At 53.3% G+C, this 17,047-nt stretch overlaps 6 protein-coding genes and 1 non-coding gene across 7 annotated transcripts; 4 read left to right on the plus strand and 3 right to left on the minus strand.

The window, feature by feature from the left end:
- Nucleotides 1-627: 627 nt before the first annotated feature.
- Nucleotides 628-719, plus strand: J4E93_010047. Its single transcript has one exon. It is a non-coding gene; the product is annotated as a tRNA-Glu (tRNA).
- A 438-nt stretch (nucleotides 720-1,157) lies between these two features.
- J4E93_010048 (uncharacterized protein) lies at nucleotides 1,158-3,018 on the plus strand (the record flags this gene model as incomplete). The annotated part of the gene is made up of 3 exons (XM_049347934.1): nucleotides 1,158-1,347; nucleotides 1,396-2,345; nucleotides 2,392-3,018. The coding sequence occupies 3 exons, from the start codon at nucleotides 1,158-1,160 to the stop codon at nucleotides 3,016-3,018; spliced, it is 1,767 nt and encodes a 588-aa protein (XP_049194911.1).
- Nucleotides 3,019-3,415: 397 nt separating this feature from the next.
- On the plus strand, nucleotides 3,416-5,279 carry J4E93_010049 (uncharacterized protein; the record flags this gene model as incomplete). The annotated part of the gene is made up of 3 exons (XM_049347935.1): nucleotides 3,416-3,496; nucleotides 3,551-5,031; nucleotides 5,084-5,279. 3 exons carry the CDS (start codon nucleotides 3,416-3,418, stop codon nucleotides 5,277-5,279), a joined length of 1,758 nt encoding a protein of 585 aa, XP_049194912.1.
- A 165-nt stretch (nucleotides 5,280-5,444) lies between these two features.
- Nucleotides 5,445-7,345, minus strand: J4E93_010050 (uncharacterized protein; the record flags this gene model as incomplete). Its single annotated transcript, XM_049347936.1, has 3 exons — nucleotides 5,445-6,391; nucleotides 6,448-7,061; nucleotides 7,116-7,345. 3 exons carry the CDS (start codon nucleotides 7,343-7,345, stop codon nucleotides 5,445-5,447), a joined length of 1,791 nt encoding a protein of 596 aa, XP_049194913.1.
- Nucleotides 7,346-10,035: 2,690 nt separating this feature from the next.
- Nucleotides 10,036-11,255, plus strand: J4E93_010051 (uncharacterized protein; the record flags this gene model as incomplete). The annotated part of the gene is made up of 4 exons (XM_049347937.1): nucleotides 10,036-10,370; nucleotides 10,427-10,710; nucleotides 10,758-10,837; nucleotides 10,893-11,255. The coding sequence occupies 4 exons, from the start codon at nucleotides 10,036-10,038 to the stop codon at nucleotides 11,253-11,255; spliced, it is 1,062 nt and encodes a 353-aa protein (XP_049194914.1).
- A 4,157-nt stretch (nucleotides 11,256-15,412) lies between these two features.
- On the minus strand, nucleotides 15,413-16,030 carry J4E93_010052 (uncharacterized protein; the record flags this gene model as incomplete). Its single annotated transcript, XM_049347938.1, has 1 exon — nucleotides 15,413-16,030. The coding sequence occupies one exon, from the start codon at nucleotides 16,028-16,030 to the stop codon at nucleotides 15,413-15,415; it is 618 nt and encodes a 205-aa protein (XP_049194915.1).
- A 159-nt stretch (nucleotides 16,031-16,189) lies between these two features.
- Nucleotides 16,190-16,876, minus strand: J4E93_010053 (uncharacterized protein; the record flags this gene model as incomplete). Its single annotated transcript, XM_049347939.1, has 1 exon — nucleotides 16,190-16,876. One exon carries the CDS (start codon nucleotides 16,874-16,876, stop codon nucleotides 16,190-16,192), a length of 687 nt encoding a protein of 228 aa, XP_049194916.1.
- Between the last annotated feature and the right edge of the window lie 171 nt (nucleotides 16,877-17,047).

A 17,047-nucleotide genomic window follows, 5' to 3' on the forward strand; every position in this document is an offset into this window, starting at 1 on the left:
GAGTCTAGCCATTGAACTGATATGAGTTATGCAAATGCATTCGAATAGCTGGTGTTTGTAACTGTATACATGTGATCTGTGACGAGATTCATGATGAAAACGAAGCGTTCAAATCTTCGATCGACGTCAGCAAAGGTTCCCAAAACTTTAGGAACTCTTGGATGCGTTGTGGTGCGCGACCCCGCAACGAATAATTGCGACATCTGATGGTGATGCTGGGTTCTAATCGCGGGCGGAACGCTGAAGTTTGCTAAGCCCTCCGACGAAACCTGCAGGCACCGAGCCTCCGGCGAACGCCACTTCAACCGACAATCGTTAGAGTCAGCCGAAGGAAGACTGCGCAACATGTTGCTCGTATTGTGTGCCATGTACGGAACTCCACCTAAAGGACTGTCTGATCTGACTGTCTCTTGTGGCATAATTAATGGTTGTATGCCAGTCGGCGACGGTGTTTGTCGACCTACCCCTAAGACACTAGGACATTAGCTTGCTAGTGCATCTAGCGCATGCCAAGGTGAACCTGTCTGTGAGTGGGCACATAGCCCCGTTGGAATTGGTTGTTCGTGACTCCCCTGCCAATTTTTTGTGCAGTTATAAACGATAGGTTTTGGTATCTTTTCATCAAAGTCCGGTATGGTGTATCGGCTAGCATCCGTCGCTTTCATGAGTCAATTGTGTCAGCTTCCGACGAGAGCCGGGTTCGATTCCCGGTACCGGAAGAAAACGATCTTTTTGCCATTATGTTTGTCTTTCTCTTCTTGCCCACCTCATAGATTAACGCTGGCAATGTTCCCTTCCATTGTAGTATTTTGGTTACATGTTGAGATGTGTTGTGAAGCTTGAACCTGGGCCTTCCGCAGCTCGAGATGGACGCTGATGCCAGCTGCACAGGTGATTCAAATTCGTTCTTTTTGCCAACATCTTCTTTTTGCCCGCAGCTCAAAACTCAAGATGCTACACTGCGTATAGTGTGTGAGTAACCTGCAGCTCTTTTTTGCATGTTCACATCTGTTGTAACACTTGAGTCTACGCAAAGCCGGACGCTAAGGCCATGTAGTGATGCCATCGCCTGCCACGTGAAAGCGCGCTTTGACGCGGGCGCGTCTGACCTTGCAGCAACTCCCCCACACTAGCACCTCAGCACAACTATCGCGTTCATGGCGAAACTCGCAACACCAGCTTCTAGCTCCAAGACGTCGAACCCTTCCGCACATACGAATGGACATGCGCGATCCGCTGCGCTCGAAGCTGTAAGCGCACGACCACGCCACAAGCAACGCCGGCCAACCAACCAAGCGTCTTACGAGCTCACCAACCATGCCAAAGCCTACCTCGAGGGCGGCCAATGTATGCGACACCGCTAGCCACGAATTATCAAGCTTACACTGACGGCAGATGCCAGCGGCTATGACTTCCTCTACAGCCTCCTCGCTGCGGGCACGAGCATATCGAGACCCGCGCAGCCATACATAGGCTTTCTCGCACCGCCGGCATACATCGCCTTCGCCTCTTCCATGGCCGCCGACCCCAGATTCACCACCAAAGCGCAATCACGAGACGCCGCCAAAGGCTCCAATGCCGCGCTGCGATACCTGCAATGCGTGCACACGACGATAGACGACCCCGCATACCCGACTATAAGGAAAGCGTTTATGTTCCCAAGAGAACGCAATAGAAGGAGCGCCCCCAGCTACAGAGCTAGTGCAAGCTTATCACCCCAGCTAAGCAGCGACATCAAGCGGATAGCTGGCGAGGCTGCTAACGAGAAGAGCCTGTGGTATCGCGCAGACGACTTCTGGCATGCTGTGGGGTGGGCGTTCAACTGCGCGACAAAGCACAAGAAACGGTGGAATCGATGGAAACTGTGGCTAACTGTCATGCTCGACTTCCTCGAAGCTGATTGGGATGTCTGTGTCAAGCAAAGCAACCAGGAAGGAGCGAGCGACGAGACAACCCTCCAGCAGAGTCTCCTCTGGCACTACATAGCGGGCGACGAGACAACAATGAATCGCGCAAAGAGGCGCCGCATCATCAGGGCTGTACTTGCAACAGCGACACCCGACTCGCTCAAAGACTACCCGGAAGTCTGGGAGAGGGAGACAGCAGAGCCGAGACGGAAAAGAAATGAGGACCAGCCAGTTGGTGAGGTTGACTTCGAGACGGGGGAGTTGGCCGATTACGGTAGCGATGAAGACATGCAGGACGCATCGGACAACGGCGGGGATGAGAGTGGCGACGACACGTCTTCGGAAACCAGCGATAAAGGGATTAGAAACGTACACGACGCGATAGAGCGCCTTGGTGGACAGGACGCGATCGAGCTGCGGCAGCGTCTCATAGCACTCGTAGGTACTTTCTGGGTTCAACGTTCCGATAACTAACAACAGACAGCTCGCCGAAGTGGCCGTAGAGCTACCGGAACTCTTCACCCGGATATATGACCTCTGCGACAACATCTTGGAAGAGTTCAGTCAGGTCCCGACCATGACCTTTCAGGTGCTTTTGTCTACGATGAAGCTACCCGACGACATTCGAGTCGCCTTCACCGCGAACCTTCTACATGGTATGATAGCCAGCAAACCACCGAGCTTCTTTGTCCGAGACCCTACTCAACAGGATTTCGAAAAGACACTTCTTCCACTCAAGGGAACAACACAAAGCTTTGCAGCAAACACCAAGATCTCAATCATACTGGAACAGTTGTTCATGCACATGATGAAGAACAATGCTCTTGCCCCTAATCCAGCTCTTCGCAAGGCTATGGAGGCTGGTATCCAAGCGCGACGTAGTGTATATGGTACGGGTAAAGGCAAGAGAGGTAATGCTGAAGAGGAAGAGCAAGCAAAAAAGCTGCTGCAGGAAAGTTCGGACAGGCTTTTGGGATTGCTTGAGGTATTGGAGATGGCTCACGGTAAAACTCCGCAGTCGACGAGAGTGAAGGAATCCGCACTGCTGTCTTTTGGCTCGGGTTCGTCGCTCTCTCCTGCGCCTGATAGCGAGACCGAGCCTGAAGACTGAAGAGGAGATCGACGGGTATGTCCCCAGGAATGTCGGGCCTGCTTGCCATCATCCAACAAGCAGCAAACTGGACGACACTGAGGTTTGGGCACTAGGTCCCGCCTCGTTTGCGGAACCTCGTTCTCGGTACCCAACAACCACGCAATGAAATACTGGCGTATTTGGTCTCAAGCGCGCCGCAACTACATTTGATTTCGAACTTTCATCGCCCTGGGTAACCCGTGCACGGTCGCACTGAACCCACGTCTGTCTTTGTTTCGTTGGATATGCAGAACTAACACTTTACTGACACCCATTGGTACTCATCCGCGGAGCACGGCCCCCACCTGCCTTACTTTCGGTACCAGCTTTTTGACAACTACACCGATACTCGTACAATCCGCCGAACAAAGCCGCAATGGCTCCTAAACTTCCGCGCAAATCCAGAGCCGCGCAGATCGCTGCGATGAGGGAACGAAGACTTTTGCGCACTCTGATCGTAAGCTAGCTTGAGGATCATGCGTAAAAATGGCTATGCTGACAGCGAGTCTAGACCGACACTATTACCGAGATTGAAACGTACATCAAGGACCAGCAACAAAAGAGTCTAAGATTCAAGGTGAACTCGATAGGATTGCGAGTCGAGCGCTCAATAGCTTCCACGCCATCATCGACTCCCATACGACTTATTCAACCTGGGGCAGAGGATACATTCCTAGGTGTACAAAGCCAGTCTTTGAAGTCTACACTGCTCGCGGAGCAAAGACCACACCCACAGACCAATCAAGAAGAGTGGTTCACGTTGCAAGAATGGTTGACTCGACGCTATGGGATTGCCTCTCATCTGGAAGATGAACCTGACGATTCAAAGCAAGAGTCTCTAAAGCAGGCAGTGGCAGCGTACATCTGTCACCGGCACCGCACACACTTCGAATTCTGGAGAAAGACGGCTGACGTCGACAAATGTTTGAACCTGTTAGAGCAGGACATATCTTCGTACTGCAAATTTGACCTTACAGACCACCATCTGGAGGGCCCTTCCAGGAAAAACGCTGGCCGCCACGAGTCAGAGTCCGCAGACGATCCAAGACGTACTCACGACTTCGCTCTCGAAATCGGTGTGCACCCCGGAAGCTTACCATTCCTCACTTGGATGGCCGAAGATCTCGAGACGCTTGAACCGATTCCTCTTACAATGGCCGACTGGTGGAAGTCCAACGGCCGAGCTTTCCAGTTCCTTGACCTTCCCGAAGAACTCCGAGACCTCGTATACGACCAAGTCATCGGCCCCTACATATGTCTATCACTCAGCAAGGGTGACTCCGAAGGAAACCAGCATGTCAGATTGTCCCGCCCCAAGCGCCGCTGCGTAGACATACATCGATTTGGGAAAGTGAGTGTTGGCGAAAGCGAATACCAGATTCAGCCGAACATGCTTGCTCTCACATGTCAGCAAATGTGCTACGAAGTCAAAAAGGCCACATGGGAGCGAACGACAGCATTGCTCAACGGCTATCATCACCCTTCCATATGTCCCACTTGGCCACATATCTTCATCCCCTACCATGCTATGCGTCGTATCGAGCTCAACCTTTCCACGTCGGATTACTTCCGCTTCCTCGGCCTAAAATCTGAACTCCATCGAGGTTTCGTCGAGCTGGACAACGACAATACGCCTGGAATAGCACAACTGCGCGAGATACCAACGTTGTTCCACCTGCATCTCCACTTCACCACCCGTCCGCCCAAACGAATTGGTCCTGGCAGAATTTGGGCTTCATTGGACCCTTGGGTTCACATCGCAGGGGCTAGGGGTACGAAAGTAGTCTCGTGTCAGAAAGTCTTCGTTCACTGGTTCTTCACACTGGCCTGGGCGGACATCAGACATATACCCCGAGTCACCTTTTCTGGCCATGTCAAGAGGCGGATACGAATGATGTGGGAATGGAACTTTGCTCTTACCACTCAAGACAAACTCAGAGATTCCAAGGCCGAATCGATCGCACGGATACAGGCTACGCCGTGGCAAAGACTGTCAGTACTACACATCACGGAAGGGTGTTCACTTTACTAACGACTCGTACAGGCCACCGATATGCAAGTGCGAGATACCTTGCGATTGGTGGAACGCTCGCGGACCGTATCTTGAGGGTCAAGATCCGAATTTCCAGCCTCCTGCTAAGGATATTTATCATCCTGACTTTGATCCTGAGGAATTTGATCGGTTCGATTGCATGGATTGGGATCATCCGCGACAATGGTCTCGGCTATCACGCATATAGCAGGACAGAAAAGCATGTTACGGGAGAAAGATGGAACGTATAAAAGATAGTATTATATTACATCACCATGGCAATGTGGGTATATAGAGCAATGAGCCTGCCAATAAGAACACGCTCCTTGCGGCAGACCGCGCTGAACACATCATAGAGCGAACAATGTACCGCTTAGAAGACATTACCCTTAGTCTGCTTACCATTCTCCTCCTCAAGCTTCTTAACGTTGATGTTCTTCCAGATGTAGATGCTAGCCAAGCACAGCGGTACAAAGCACGCGCCAGTGATGACCATCTTGCGTTGCACATCGGCATAAGCACCGACAACGGCATCGCGCTCTGGCGTACCATCGAGGAACGATTGCTGCAAGGTGATGTTTCCGAAAATTGCCCTGTATTCGGGCTTGCTTTCCTCGGGCAGACGCATGAGTAACTGTCCAGGGAGGATGTTGTTCCACATGGCACCGGCGATGGCATATCCGATAGATGAACCGAAGCTGCCAAAGAGACCCCAAACGGCGTTGACGACGGCGATTTCTTGGTGAGTGACGGGGACCATGACGGCGAGCTGGGCGCAGGTGGCGAAGAAAGCCGTACCGAGACCGACGAGTACTTGTGTGAAGGCGAGAACACCGGGGTTGGTGGATGGGTTTCGGAAGGGGATCAGGAGAGCTGTACCGAGGAGAACGATGGGTACACCGGTGTAGGCCGTCCACTTGAAGTTACCAGATTTGTGGATCCACCATGCGATGAGCGGACTGAATGTCGACGAGGTAAGCGAGAAAGCGTTGAGGATGTATCCAGCGTGGGGAATGCTCTGCCTGTGTACGACAAGCAAGTAGGAGTAGAAATATCCGTTCCAGCAGAAGACGGACAGGAACATGACGCAGTAAAGCAGGCAGGACCCGATGATGGTACCGTTCTTGAGGTACTTCCAGGGTAGGAATTGGACGGGCGCAAACTTGGCTTCCCAGATGTAGAAGCAGGGGAAGAGGCAGAGTCCGAGGACGATACAGGCGATGATGTACGGGGTGTTCCAGCCCTGAGGCGCGTAGGCGACGAGACTGAACGGCAGAACAAAGAGACTCCACGCGCACATGATGAGGACGATGCCAAGGACTGGGTCGCGCGTTAGCAGCTATACGGATAAATCTTGAGATGAGTGTGTAGCTTACTGTCAAACTGTATGGCGTAGTACCACAGCGATTGGAGAAAGTTACGATCCGACTTTACGTTCTTGACGAGACCAGCCTTCCTAGCCTTGCGGTACATGAACATCATGAGCACCAACGCGGGAGCGCAGCAACCGACGAAGATAATAATGAATGCACCGAAAGCCCATCGCCAGCTGTTCTGGTAGTAGAACATGTCAGCGATCACGGGTGCGGCGAAAGTGCTTGCGATACGAGGAGTTCCGTTGAGGGTGAAGATGATCATGCGGTTCGTCAGGCTGGTGCAATCCGCGGCCATGATGTCGGCAACGAATAAAACACCAATGTGACCAGCCCAGTAGAGGACGTGACCGGCGATGTAGGTCTGCACGTTGGTGCAGGCGGCTTTCATAGCCATACCGGCGACGACGACGAGCAGCATGAAGAAGAATCCCTCCACGCGACCAAAGATATCGATGACCTTGGCAATGACGAGAGGAAGGCAGCCACCGAGCGCAGTTGCCATCACGCTTCCGACGTTCAGGAGACCGTGTGTACCGAAGGCCGAGGTGATGAAGGGGTTGAGCGCGGCGTCAATGGCATTCTGCAGGAAAGCGACGAATTCGATAAGGTAAATGCTACACGGACAAGTCAGTCTTTAGTTTCGCAGTTTGAATGTAATCGAAACATACAACACCAGCATCGTGATCAAGGTCTTCGTGCTCCAAATCTCTGTGATTGCGCGCACCCGCTGAACACCGTTCTGGAAGGTTTCCGATTCGACAGACTTGGTCTCTCCATCGCTGCCAGTCTCGTGGGCATTGAAAGCTTGGTCGCCATTCTTCTCCATGTCGATATCTCTCGAGGGACGACCAAAGCCCTCCACAGGTCGCACGGCGTCAGTCGCAGCCAGGTTCGACATGGCAAAACAAGGATGCCGGAAAAGTGCCGGGCAAGGCAGGGTATGAAATTGGGATGCAGGTGAGCGACGATCGTAACACAGGCAGCACTGCCATACTTAAGTATACCCTCGGCCCACTCTCCGAAGACCGGACAGGGAATGTCAGCGCAGTTACAGCGTCTGAAAATTTTGCCATGTGTATCCCACCCGGTGGCTTGGGATCATCTCCCACCGTCCAGGTATCTCGTATGCCCAGAGAGCATTAGGCGCGGCTAGATGATCAGATAAGTGCTAGATGATCAGATAAGATCCAATCTCGCCGTGAGCTGATTGCTGGCTCGTCTTGGCTGTGCCGCAACGCTGCATTGCCAAGGTCTTGGCCCGGGTTGTCAGTGGCGGATGGAGCTCCCGGCTCATCGAAACGAGCAGTGTGCGCCGAAACTTCAATTCCGTGCGGGACCAACCTGAGGGTCTCGCCTTGTGGATGGAACCGTACGAGGAAGAGCATCCTCGTTGAGCAAGCGCGTCGTGGTTGCATGATCCAGTTTCGCGCCGTTCCTGGCGTCTTCTAGCTGGCGGCACTAGCAGCCAGCGTGGGAACTCCATTGTGATGAGGCCCGACTGTCCACGAGCGTGGGAAGAAACTTCTTCGCGCCCAAATATTTGCTGGTGGCTGTTTTAATGGAGACATGTGGCTTTCGTAGTGCTGCTGCAGGATCATGAGGTGGATGTTGTTGGGAAAGAGCTCATCCCCAATTGCGCGCGAACTGCCCCTCATGACAACTAGGTAGCGGCGCTAGCCGGTCTTGCTGGTCACGATGACATCTAATCTTATCAGATCATCGCATCTCCCTCGGCTGAAGCGGCCATTTGACAGGAACTGGTCACCTTCCGCGTTAGACAGTGGGGCATGGAATGAAGAGTCGGGTCCTGCAGGGTCGTGAGGGGCCGTTGTGGTATTGGAGACGCAGCCACTATCACCAATGCCCCACTGTCTCCTGGTCGCCACGATGTTCTGTCGCTTCCCTCTCCTAATCCTTCGTGGCGTCCGCGAATGCGCTCGAATTGGTACAGTCTGTAAGAAATGTTTTCCTGTGAAACTGTGGGTTTTCGGATGAGTGATTTTTCGGGTACATGTTGGGGGCGACAAGCGCGTTGTAGCCGCGGCATGTCATGACCTTGGTCAACCTCGACGGACATGACTCCGCTACGCAACATACCCAGTACCAGACCTTGTGATATAGGTCACACGATATACTGCTTTACTTAGAACTCAACCACGAGCATGACTTCATCCAGGCTATGTATAGCCCAGCAGTCCTTGAAGGTCAAAGCCATGCCTAGCGCTGAGGTCGCGACAGGAGCACGCGTAATCACTACATTAGGAGAGCTGCTTGGGTGTCGTCTCAGGAGTGACAGAAACAGGATTTGCGAATGATGGGTATAGAGTTAAGATCTTCTGCGACATGGCAGGCCTGAACTTGCCCGTCTACTACACCGAACGTCTTCATTGTTAGTGAATTTAGGTACTCAGGTATGTTCTTCCACGTGAGAGAATCGGGAGGAAACGGGTCCAGCTGTATTGAAGGGTTTATGATAGTGGAACCCATTCCACAGTAGCAAGGCGCATTATCCAAAAGTGTCCACGAATCTATGGCTAGTGTGTAATGGGCAATGCAGTAATCTATTTTGTGTTGGATGTTTCGTGGATTATGGCGTGTTACGGAGTGACCTCGGAACCGGGATCGGAACTGGAAGTGATGAGGGTGTCCGCTCACGTGTCGCTTCCAAGGTTGGCTAGGTAGCTTCGACCCTAAGGCCAACACAGACGCGCCAGCTCTTCGCTTTCACTCTTCCACGGCAACTACTGCTTTACCAACATGCATCGGAGAATGCGATCAGATCATGTCTATGACCCGCAAATGCTCACCCTCAATGTATCTCGTGTCGCAAACTCGAATGCCAGCGCAAGAACAGCAGAAGACCATCCACGCTCAGTACAACAATCTGTCCCAGGATCACGCCCTTTGAGCTCCAACTTGCCGACATGAACGCATCTCGAAATATAGCCGACAAAGCTACACTAATCTACCTCCAATTTTATCGTACAGTTTGTCGCTAAGGACAGCACTCGCCTCGTCTCATCTCGAGTAACCTTGTTGTCGCACACTGAATGTCAAACCTGCTTCACCTGCAGTACAGAAGCACAGCCAATAACGCGAAATCTGTTCGAGGTTTCATCATCAATTACCCCTACTTCATCTATCTCGCGTTTTCTTTGTTACGCCGCTATACACTATCTTCGCTTTAGTCGGGATGTTGTTCGCATGAAGCAGAAAAAGTCGGGTTACTGTGATACGCACAGTCGTTGTGGTACTTCGGAAATTCTTAGAGGTTCCAACTTTGGCCCCTGCATGTTTATGCCCTGCCTCGAGAACACAACAAGAAGAATGAGAAGATATTTGGTACAGCCACGGTTCACGTCGCAGTTCTCAGGAATGTGCTCGCATTCCTCGTCTGCGGATACGTCATCGTACAATTCTACTCTTCATCCGATGACTACTAGCTCGCGGTCGAGCGTTTGCTCACCTGCACGTACCACAATTGCGCGTGGTGTAGTTTTCTTGGCCTCCAGGCTGCGACTTGCTCTTTTCCTGACCGCGTTATAAGTGCTTCCACCTCTGCCCACAACGAGCTGGCTATCCGCTAAAATGTTTCTGTTCTTCCTTCTACAAGTCGCCGCCCTTGCGGTCGCCGTCGCTATCAACGAACCAGTCCCCAACTATGGTCCCTTCTGCGGCACTCCCTCGCCCGTGTTCGAAAATGGTACTAAAGTAACTGATTGGGCGGAGTACTTCGCGGAGCTTGAGACGATGTCTGGTCAGAACGGTCAAGGTGCTACCGACGCCTGGGGCTCGAGCCCTGGGCCAATCCGTTGGCCGCGCGACTCAAACAACAACGTCGTTATCCCATACTGCTTCACACAGGAGTGGGATCGCCACAATATTCGCCACATCACGGAGAGTGGTATGGCGAAGTGGGTCGAGTAAGCAAACGCACATCTATAACGAGATGTCATGAGTGTCTTACTGACCGCTCTAGGTATCTTGGTGGCGCTGCGGGTAAAGACTCCGGCCACGCTATCAGCTTCAAAGAGCGCCTGACCAGCGATGGAAAGCCAATTTACTGTGCACCCGTTAAGAAATACCGAGATGGTTGGAACGCAGGTATACCTCATGACACGGTGGCCATCGAATTCACCGACGGCGCTGGCTGGGGCGCCGCTGTGGGCCTGACACAAAATGGAAAGCCCTGGCAGAATCTGGTTCGCCTTGCCGATGGCTTTACGCTCGGTGGTGTTCTACACGAGCTTGGTCACGTACTGGGTAAGACTTCATCAGCGACCGCAGACGACGATCCTAACAATCACAAGGCATGGCGCATGAACACAACCGCAACGACCGCGAAAAGTACATCAAAGTACAATACAAGCAGCTCGCCGACTGGGAAGACGTAAGTGACAACCACTATCATTGACACATACCGCATATTGACATCACCAACCCAGTGCTGGCACCGCGCCCGCCAAGCCGAAGGCGACCGCATCACCGAAGACGGCCTCTGCCTATCCATGTACCGCGCTCTGAAGTACCAATGCACCTGCGTCGCCTTCATCAAGAACTTTGTCGAGCCTGGCTGGCCCATCCAAGCTGCCTCTGGCTACGACCTCAAGAGCGTCATGCACTATCCTAGTCGCAACGGCTATGCAAAGCCAGATTGCAATGACAATGGTGTGGACTGTCCCATCCAGGCCTACATCGACTGGAATGACCACGGCGAGGGTCTTGCGCTGTTGGAACGCGCTACGAAGCCGAGCGAGATGGATATCATTTGGGTTAAGCAGAATTACCCTTGGAATGTGGATGCTTGAGTGTTGGGTGTAGAACCAGTCACCTTCGACGCGTTTAGAGGTTGATAGAATGGTGCATGATGGCTAGACTTATCGCCGCACCGAGACCTCTTTGATGGGGTGTTTCAACTGGTGCACCTGATAGGAAGCAATACATTACCCATCACGAAAGCGCGACAATCAAGAATGATACAAGGATAGAGTACACCGTTCTTATCGGAATATGTAACGGCCGCTTTTTCGTCCGTGAATCTGGCGTTCACATTACCGTACCGTGGCTCGCCAGAGTGCATCCATCAGTCAGCTTGCAGAGCCGCATCGAGGCGGTGCACTTGCCAACCCTCAACAAGACGACCGCAGCCTGCAGCAACCGTTCACCCGGAACTCTCTTGTGTCGCACGAACATCAGTGGCTTGCGCAGCCACATGAAAAAGTTTTTCACTTCGTCTGTGTTTCAGAAGCTATCCGGTGCTCTGTCGCGCTGACCGGTGGGCATGCAGCAACCTCTTCTCAAGACAAGGATCGTTGCATACATGGAGTGCAGAACGCATGCGTTCGGGCTGACATACATCCAGCGAATGAGAAGGAGCAACGTGTGAATGATGCAGCGGTCGAGTGGATTTGTCGGTGTTCCTGAAGCTGTCTTGTGTAAACGGTCAGCAGGGACCGTGGGATAGTATTACACGTCAAAGCCTGCGACGGAAAGGCGTTGACCATCGTACATGCGCTGGATATTTAGGGAGCACGGAGCGAATGAGAGCGAGCAACGTGTGAACGATGCAGCGATGGAGCTGAGTGGTTGCTGTTCCTTAGAGGTCAATATAGACCGCCGGAAAGTATTACACATCAAAGACTTCAACGCTCCGACCATCATGCGTACTTCGATTGAATGCGTTGGGTGGAGGGCCTTGTCGTGGTAATGGAGGAAGGTGCATACCTGAGTGTCGACCAGCGCTTCCTCGCACCTGCTGTCGCCTGGACCATGGCCCCATCGCAATTTGGACCCCGCACGTACGACAACCCCAGGAAAGCATCGCCGTATATGCGACAAATTTACGACGATATAACACTCGGTATCGGCGGTTGTAGCGCTCCACCATCCTAATACTGCGTCAGTGAGGAAGGAGCCGTGGCGTTATTCGCCAAAATGCTGACTGCAGCTCCTTCGGCAGCTAGCTTGTGGCATAGTCCTTTGCAGCTCCGTATCACCTCGATAACGCAGGACGCCGGTGTGCAGCCGCTCCTTGTCCATTTGTAATGCGGAGAAGAGAGAAGTTTTCGGTCCTGCTGAAGGCTGCCGCCGCGAAGGGCACTGGCAAGGGACACAGCTCAGCGACAGTCAGTTCATGCCCGTGTAGCTTACCATTCCAACTCGCTTGATAAGCGATTGGGAGGATTATGCATACTGTCGTGCGCATTGCCCAAGCGTCGACATGAAAGACAAACCCTCGCCATGCCATCCCATTTTACTGGCTCGGTGAAGGTCGAAAAGGGTTCGATCGAGTAGTATTACCAATGTTGAAGGCATTTGCATGCCGTAACACGACGCGTACCCAGCTGTTGGCTTTTGGGGGCCGCATGCGAATGCGACAGCGTGAAGTCACGTCGCACACATCTGGCCCGTGTCATCGAAGTTGCTCGCCCAAAAGCTCCCCGGCCGATCCTGGGCCCACTACTGTACTACTCCAGGAACGCTGTGGCACATCTTACACCGATCAGCAAGTTTTATTCCTTTTATGGTCTGGTTTGTGGCTAGTGGGGTGCGCCTTACAGCCTGCGCTACTCGCGCCCAGCATCTACGTATACCTCGTTTGATGAGACGGCATGGCAGTTCACCCGCCGATCGGAAGGACCGCCTCCTGTCTTTGGAATTTTGACTGGGCTGCGCGTGCAGGTTGCACACGATGACCAAGAAAGGCCAAAAAGCTGCAGGATGATGAGGAAACACTGTGAGAGTACGAGAAAAAGAAAGCATGAGCATGGTTTACTCGAAGGTGGCCCCTGCGGTCAGCTACCCATACCGACCACCGTCAGGTGTTTCTGAGGGTTGCCCGTACCTCCTCGGTTTGTACGCGCTGTCAAATTCACCCACATCGCTTGGCGCGCTTGCGCGTTCGCAATCTCTTGCTTGAAGTTGCGCGAGATGGTAAGACGCCGTGGTAGAAATGGGGGCGGATGAAGGAGACTTCGTTGGCTGGCCCTGACTAGCGACGCCGTGAGACGCACGCAGAGAGAGCCCTGGAGGGCTGCAGCCCCGCGCTTGCCGCTCTGCCAGCGACTCGAGGCCCACGCGTTCCGTGCTCGAAAACCCGTTGACGTATATCGCATGCACATCAAAGGAGTCGCGATGCGCAGCAGCCGACAATGCGCAAGATTCAGCCCCCCGATCTTGTGCGTTTCTCCTGCAGCGCTCCGCCGGTGAGGTTTTGAAACGGGCTACCAGAACTTCGCAACACGCGGCTCGGCAACATCACTACGCCCGACCATCACCCACGCCTATCAGGAGGCGCACCCGTCTATCTTACGCGAACCATCCCCAGCTCCGTGCAGGGCTCACAGCCATCGCAGCTGGGATGTGAGTTCACCTTCACAGCGGATCTGACGCTTTTGCCGGTCGGGTGGGCTTGGCTAACCTACCTACCCAAGGACCGCTTCTGAATGCGCTATGGTCAACCGCTCATTCGGGAAAGGGCATATGCCTTGGTCGTGAGGCTTCAACATGGCCGTGAAGACGGCCGCGGTGACAGTCATAAGTGTGCCATGGACGCGTATGCGCAATACCTTCTTGCTCATTTCTGCGGATATACTGACTTGCTCACTTGCCAACTTCGTTCTCACCTTGCACATCAATACTATATAGTCGCCTTGTACATCGAATCCTCTCTCGACAGCTATTTCACCTTGGTACTCTATCCCAAGAAGAGACTACATAAACTCGAACACTCAACACATTCTCACACAGACATCGTTCATCCATCCACCTCACTACACTCGACTACCGCCCAACTTCCAAAAATTGACGCCCAACCACATCCAAACTCCATCCAAGATACCCGCCACCGTGGACCATGTCTCGCAACAGTAAGTCAGCTTACCGTCCCGTCCACATCTCCGACATCTTTCCTTCTCCGACACCAGCGAGCTGCGCCTCGGCTCAGCCCACCATACCCCATACGGCCTAGCGTACCGACACATCCGCACCTTCCCCTGATGCATTTCCCAACTTTCTCGATCTCTCAGCTGACCCACCTGTTCCCAGCCTATCCCTACGCCGTCAAGCTCCCGTTCCGGCGCTCACTCGCCTGCATCGGCATCCCAAGTCATCGCGACGCGCTTGCCATTTACTTCCACTGGGTGCGACAGCGTTATTATCGCGCGCAAGATGTCATGGGCGATGAGCTGGCCTCGTCTGTGAGATCAGTGGTTGGTTCATGCGATGCATCGCGCATGGATGACTACGATCTTGCGGAGCCTCGGTCGAGGGTTCAGAGCGATACTGAGAGGTTCAGGGTCGACCTCCTGAATATCGGCGCGGGCTTTGAGGGCGAGGCCGTTGCGCTGGCATATCCTGGTGAAATTGACGTGAGGGGCTGAGGGGCACAGCTCTGGAGGCTTGGGAAGCAAAGTGAGGGGCACGACGGGCGCAATGGGCAGGCACATGGGCATAGCGAACCGGCGTTTTGGAAGCGCTTATACTGGCAGCGATGAGTCTTTGCATTTGGATCACGGGTCACGATTTCGGCCATTTGTATAACATTTTGACAAATCTTGGATGGATAGATAAAGGATGACATGTACAGCCTCTTTGTAGTGAGCGTATTGGGTTACAAGCATTTCTCAGATTGTACATTTGCATGATCGTACCCAGCCATGCTGTTTCCCATCTAGTAGAACAGCTCCTGAAGTTGATCTGACCTAACGTACGCGATGGTCGGATCCTGTGGTATCATCATCTGTCGCCGCCCCGATCGACCTGGCTCGGGATTCCACCCAACCTGGCAACTCGGTGTTGTGCAGACTTGGGCCCTTGCTATGTATCGACCGGCAACGTGTGATTGCGTGCAGAACTCTGGTCGGTCGGTGACGGGCTTTCGTTCCGGTGCCAGCCCACATATCAAACACTTCAGCTTGATTATGCGGCCAACATGAACGACGGCAGTGTTGATGAGGGTGTTTTTTTACTTAGACACTATCGGCTGTACCACCCAGCTACCCTGTGCGCTTCCCTGACTGGGACGCGCTGAGTTCGTTGTGGTTGGCTGTCTTGCTTTAGCGGCTTCTGATGGGCGGTAAAAATAAGTATTGGTTGTCTCCGCGAACATGGTGGGTCGGGAGAGAATCTTGCCGCTTGGGAAGGCATCGTCTGACTGTGCTGCCTGGATAATAGCTTGGTTGTTCAGGCCGTAGTTGTCTAAAGGCACGTTTTTGTCGTATGTTACTGTTCGTTGGTATCGTAGCGTCTTTCGGGTCGGCCTTTTGTTGAGCGCCTCTACCTCGTATGCCCTCTTCGTCCGTTCTGTTTCTGTGGCGGTCACGAGAGCTAGGGATGGAGGGGGCTGAGAGACTGTCGACTTGCTCTGGGTTGGGCTTCTTCCGCTCTTCTCGTGCGTTCTTGCTGCTCGGGCTTCGAAGTACCCTGCTTTGGTGTCTACGCCGCTCAATGCCGCAGCAATGTTCAAAGCTGCGTCGTACTGTCGACCGACTGCCGTGGTTCGGTTCCTTAGTAGATATTCCGGGTGCCAGGCGTACACGACGACGAACAGAATCTGCTGGGCGTTCTTGCGCACTATGCCCATGAGCGTCGTGCTGCCGCATGATAGTCGAACTGTGATATTTTCCACGTTGTGTCGCTCATGGAACCGCTTTCTGTTAAAGGCGCCAAATACTGGTAGGACCTTCGACAGCGACTGACATCTGTAGGCAAAGTCGTCATGCAGTTGTTTCACCTCCTCTTTCTACCCGTCGGCAACATTCGCGAGGTGACGTACGGACGCCGCGCTCAGACGGCGGAAGTACGCTTCAAACCAATAGGTGTTGGTCGCCACGAAGCCCTTCTCGATGAGGATTCGGATGCAACAGTTGGTCGCGTCTAGCATCTGACCGTCGTTGGGATGCTTTGTTGTGAACGTTGCGTAGTGTAGCTGCAGATGCAACTGGGAGGTCGCATATCCTGACGGTGAGACCATATGGGACTCTACCATGCCGCTTCGCCTCGCCTCTTCCTTCTTGAATGATTGGAATAGCTCGGGCATGTTGAAGCTATCCTGTCCGTACTCCAGGTCGTACTCAGTCTCTTCTAGGAACTCCCTGACCCCATGAGTTGTCTTGGCCAGAGCTCGCAGCACTTCTGCCCGCACTGCAGCGAGCCTGGCTTCCGAAGGAGCGTTGATGGATGCCGTACTCTCAGAATCCATGTGCGTGGCCCATGCAGCTATTTCATCTGGAGTCATGTCGTTCGTGTCGAGATAATCGCCGTCATCGAGCAAGATAGCGCCATGCTCTCCACCAGCCCAGGTGTCCTTTACGTTATCTGCCCGGGTGACGTCTTGCACCAACATGACTCGGTCATCCTCGTCTACCCATACGTCTAAATGCTGGGTCGTGCTCGCGACGTCGATGATGGCTCCTGCCTCGTTGGCCATTGTGTTGTCACTGGCGGCTGCCCGCGTGCCGTCGACGCCTGCATGCTGAAGTGGCATAGTCGTTGATGCTCGATCCCAGGCGAAGGCTGACTCGCTGGTCTTACTCGCGTCGTCGATGATTGCCTATGTCGCTGATTTCTGGTAAAAGTGAGCTCTCAATACGCCTGTAAA

This window comes from Alternaria ventricosa (genome assembly GCF_023758065.1).
Source record: "Alternaria ventricosa strain BMP 2768 chromosome Unknown scaffold_26, whole genome shotgun sequence".
NCBI lineage: Eukaryota > Fungi > Ascomycota > Dothideomycetes > Pleosporales > Pleosporaceae > Alternaria > Alternaria ventricosa.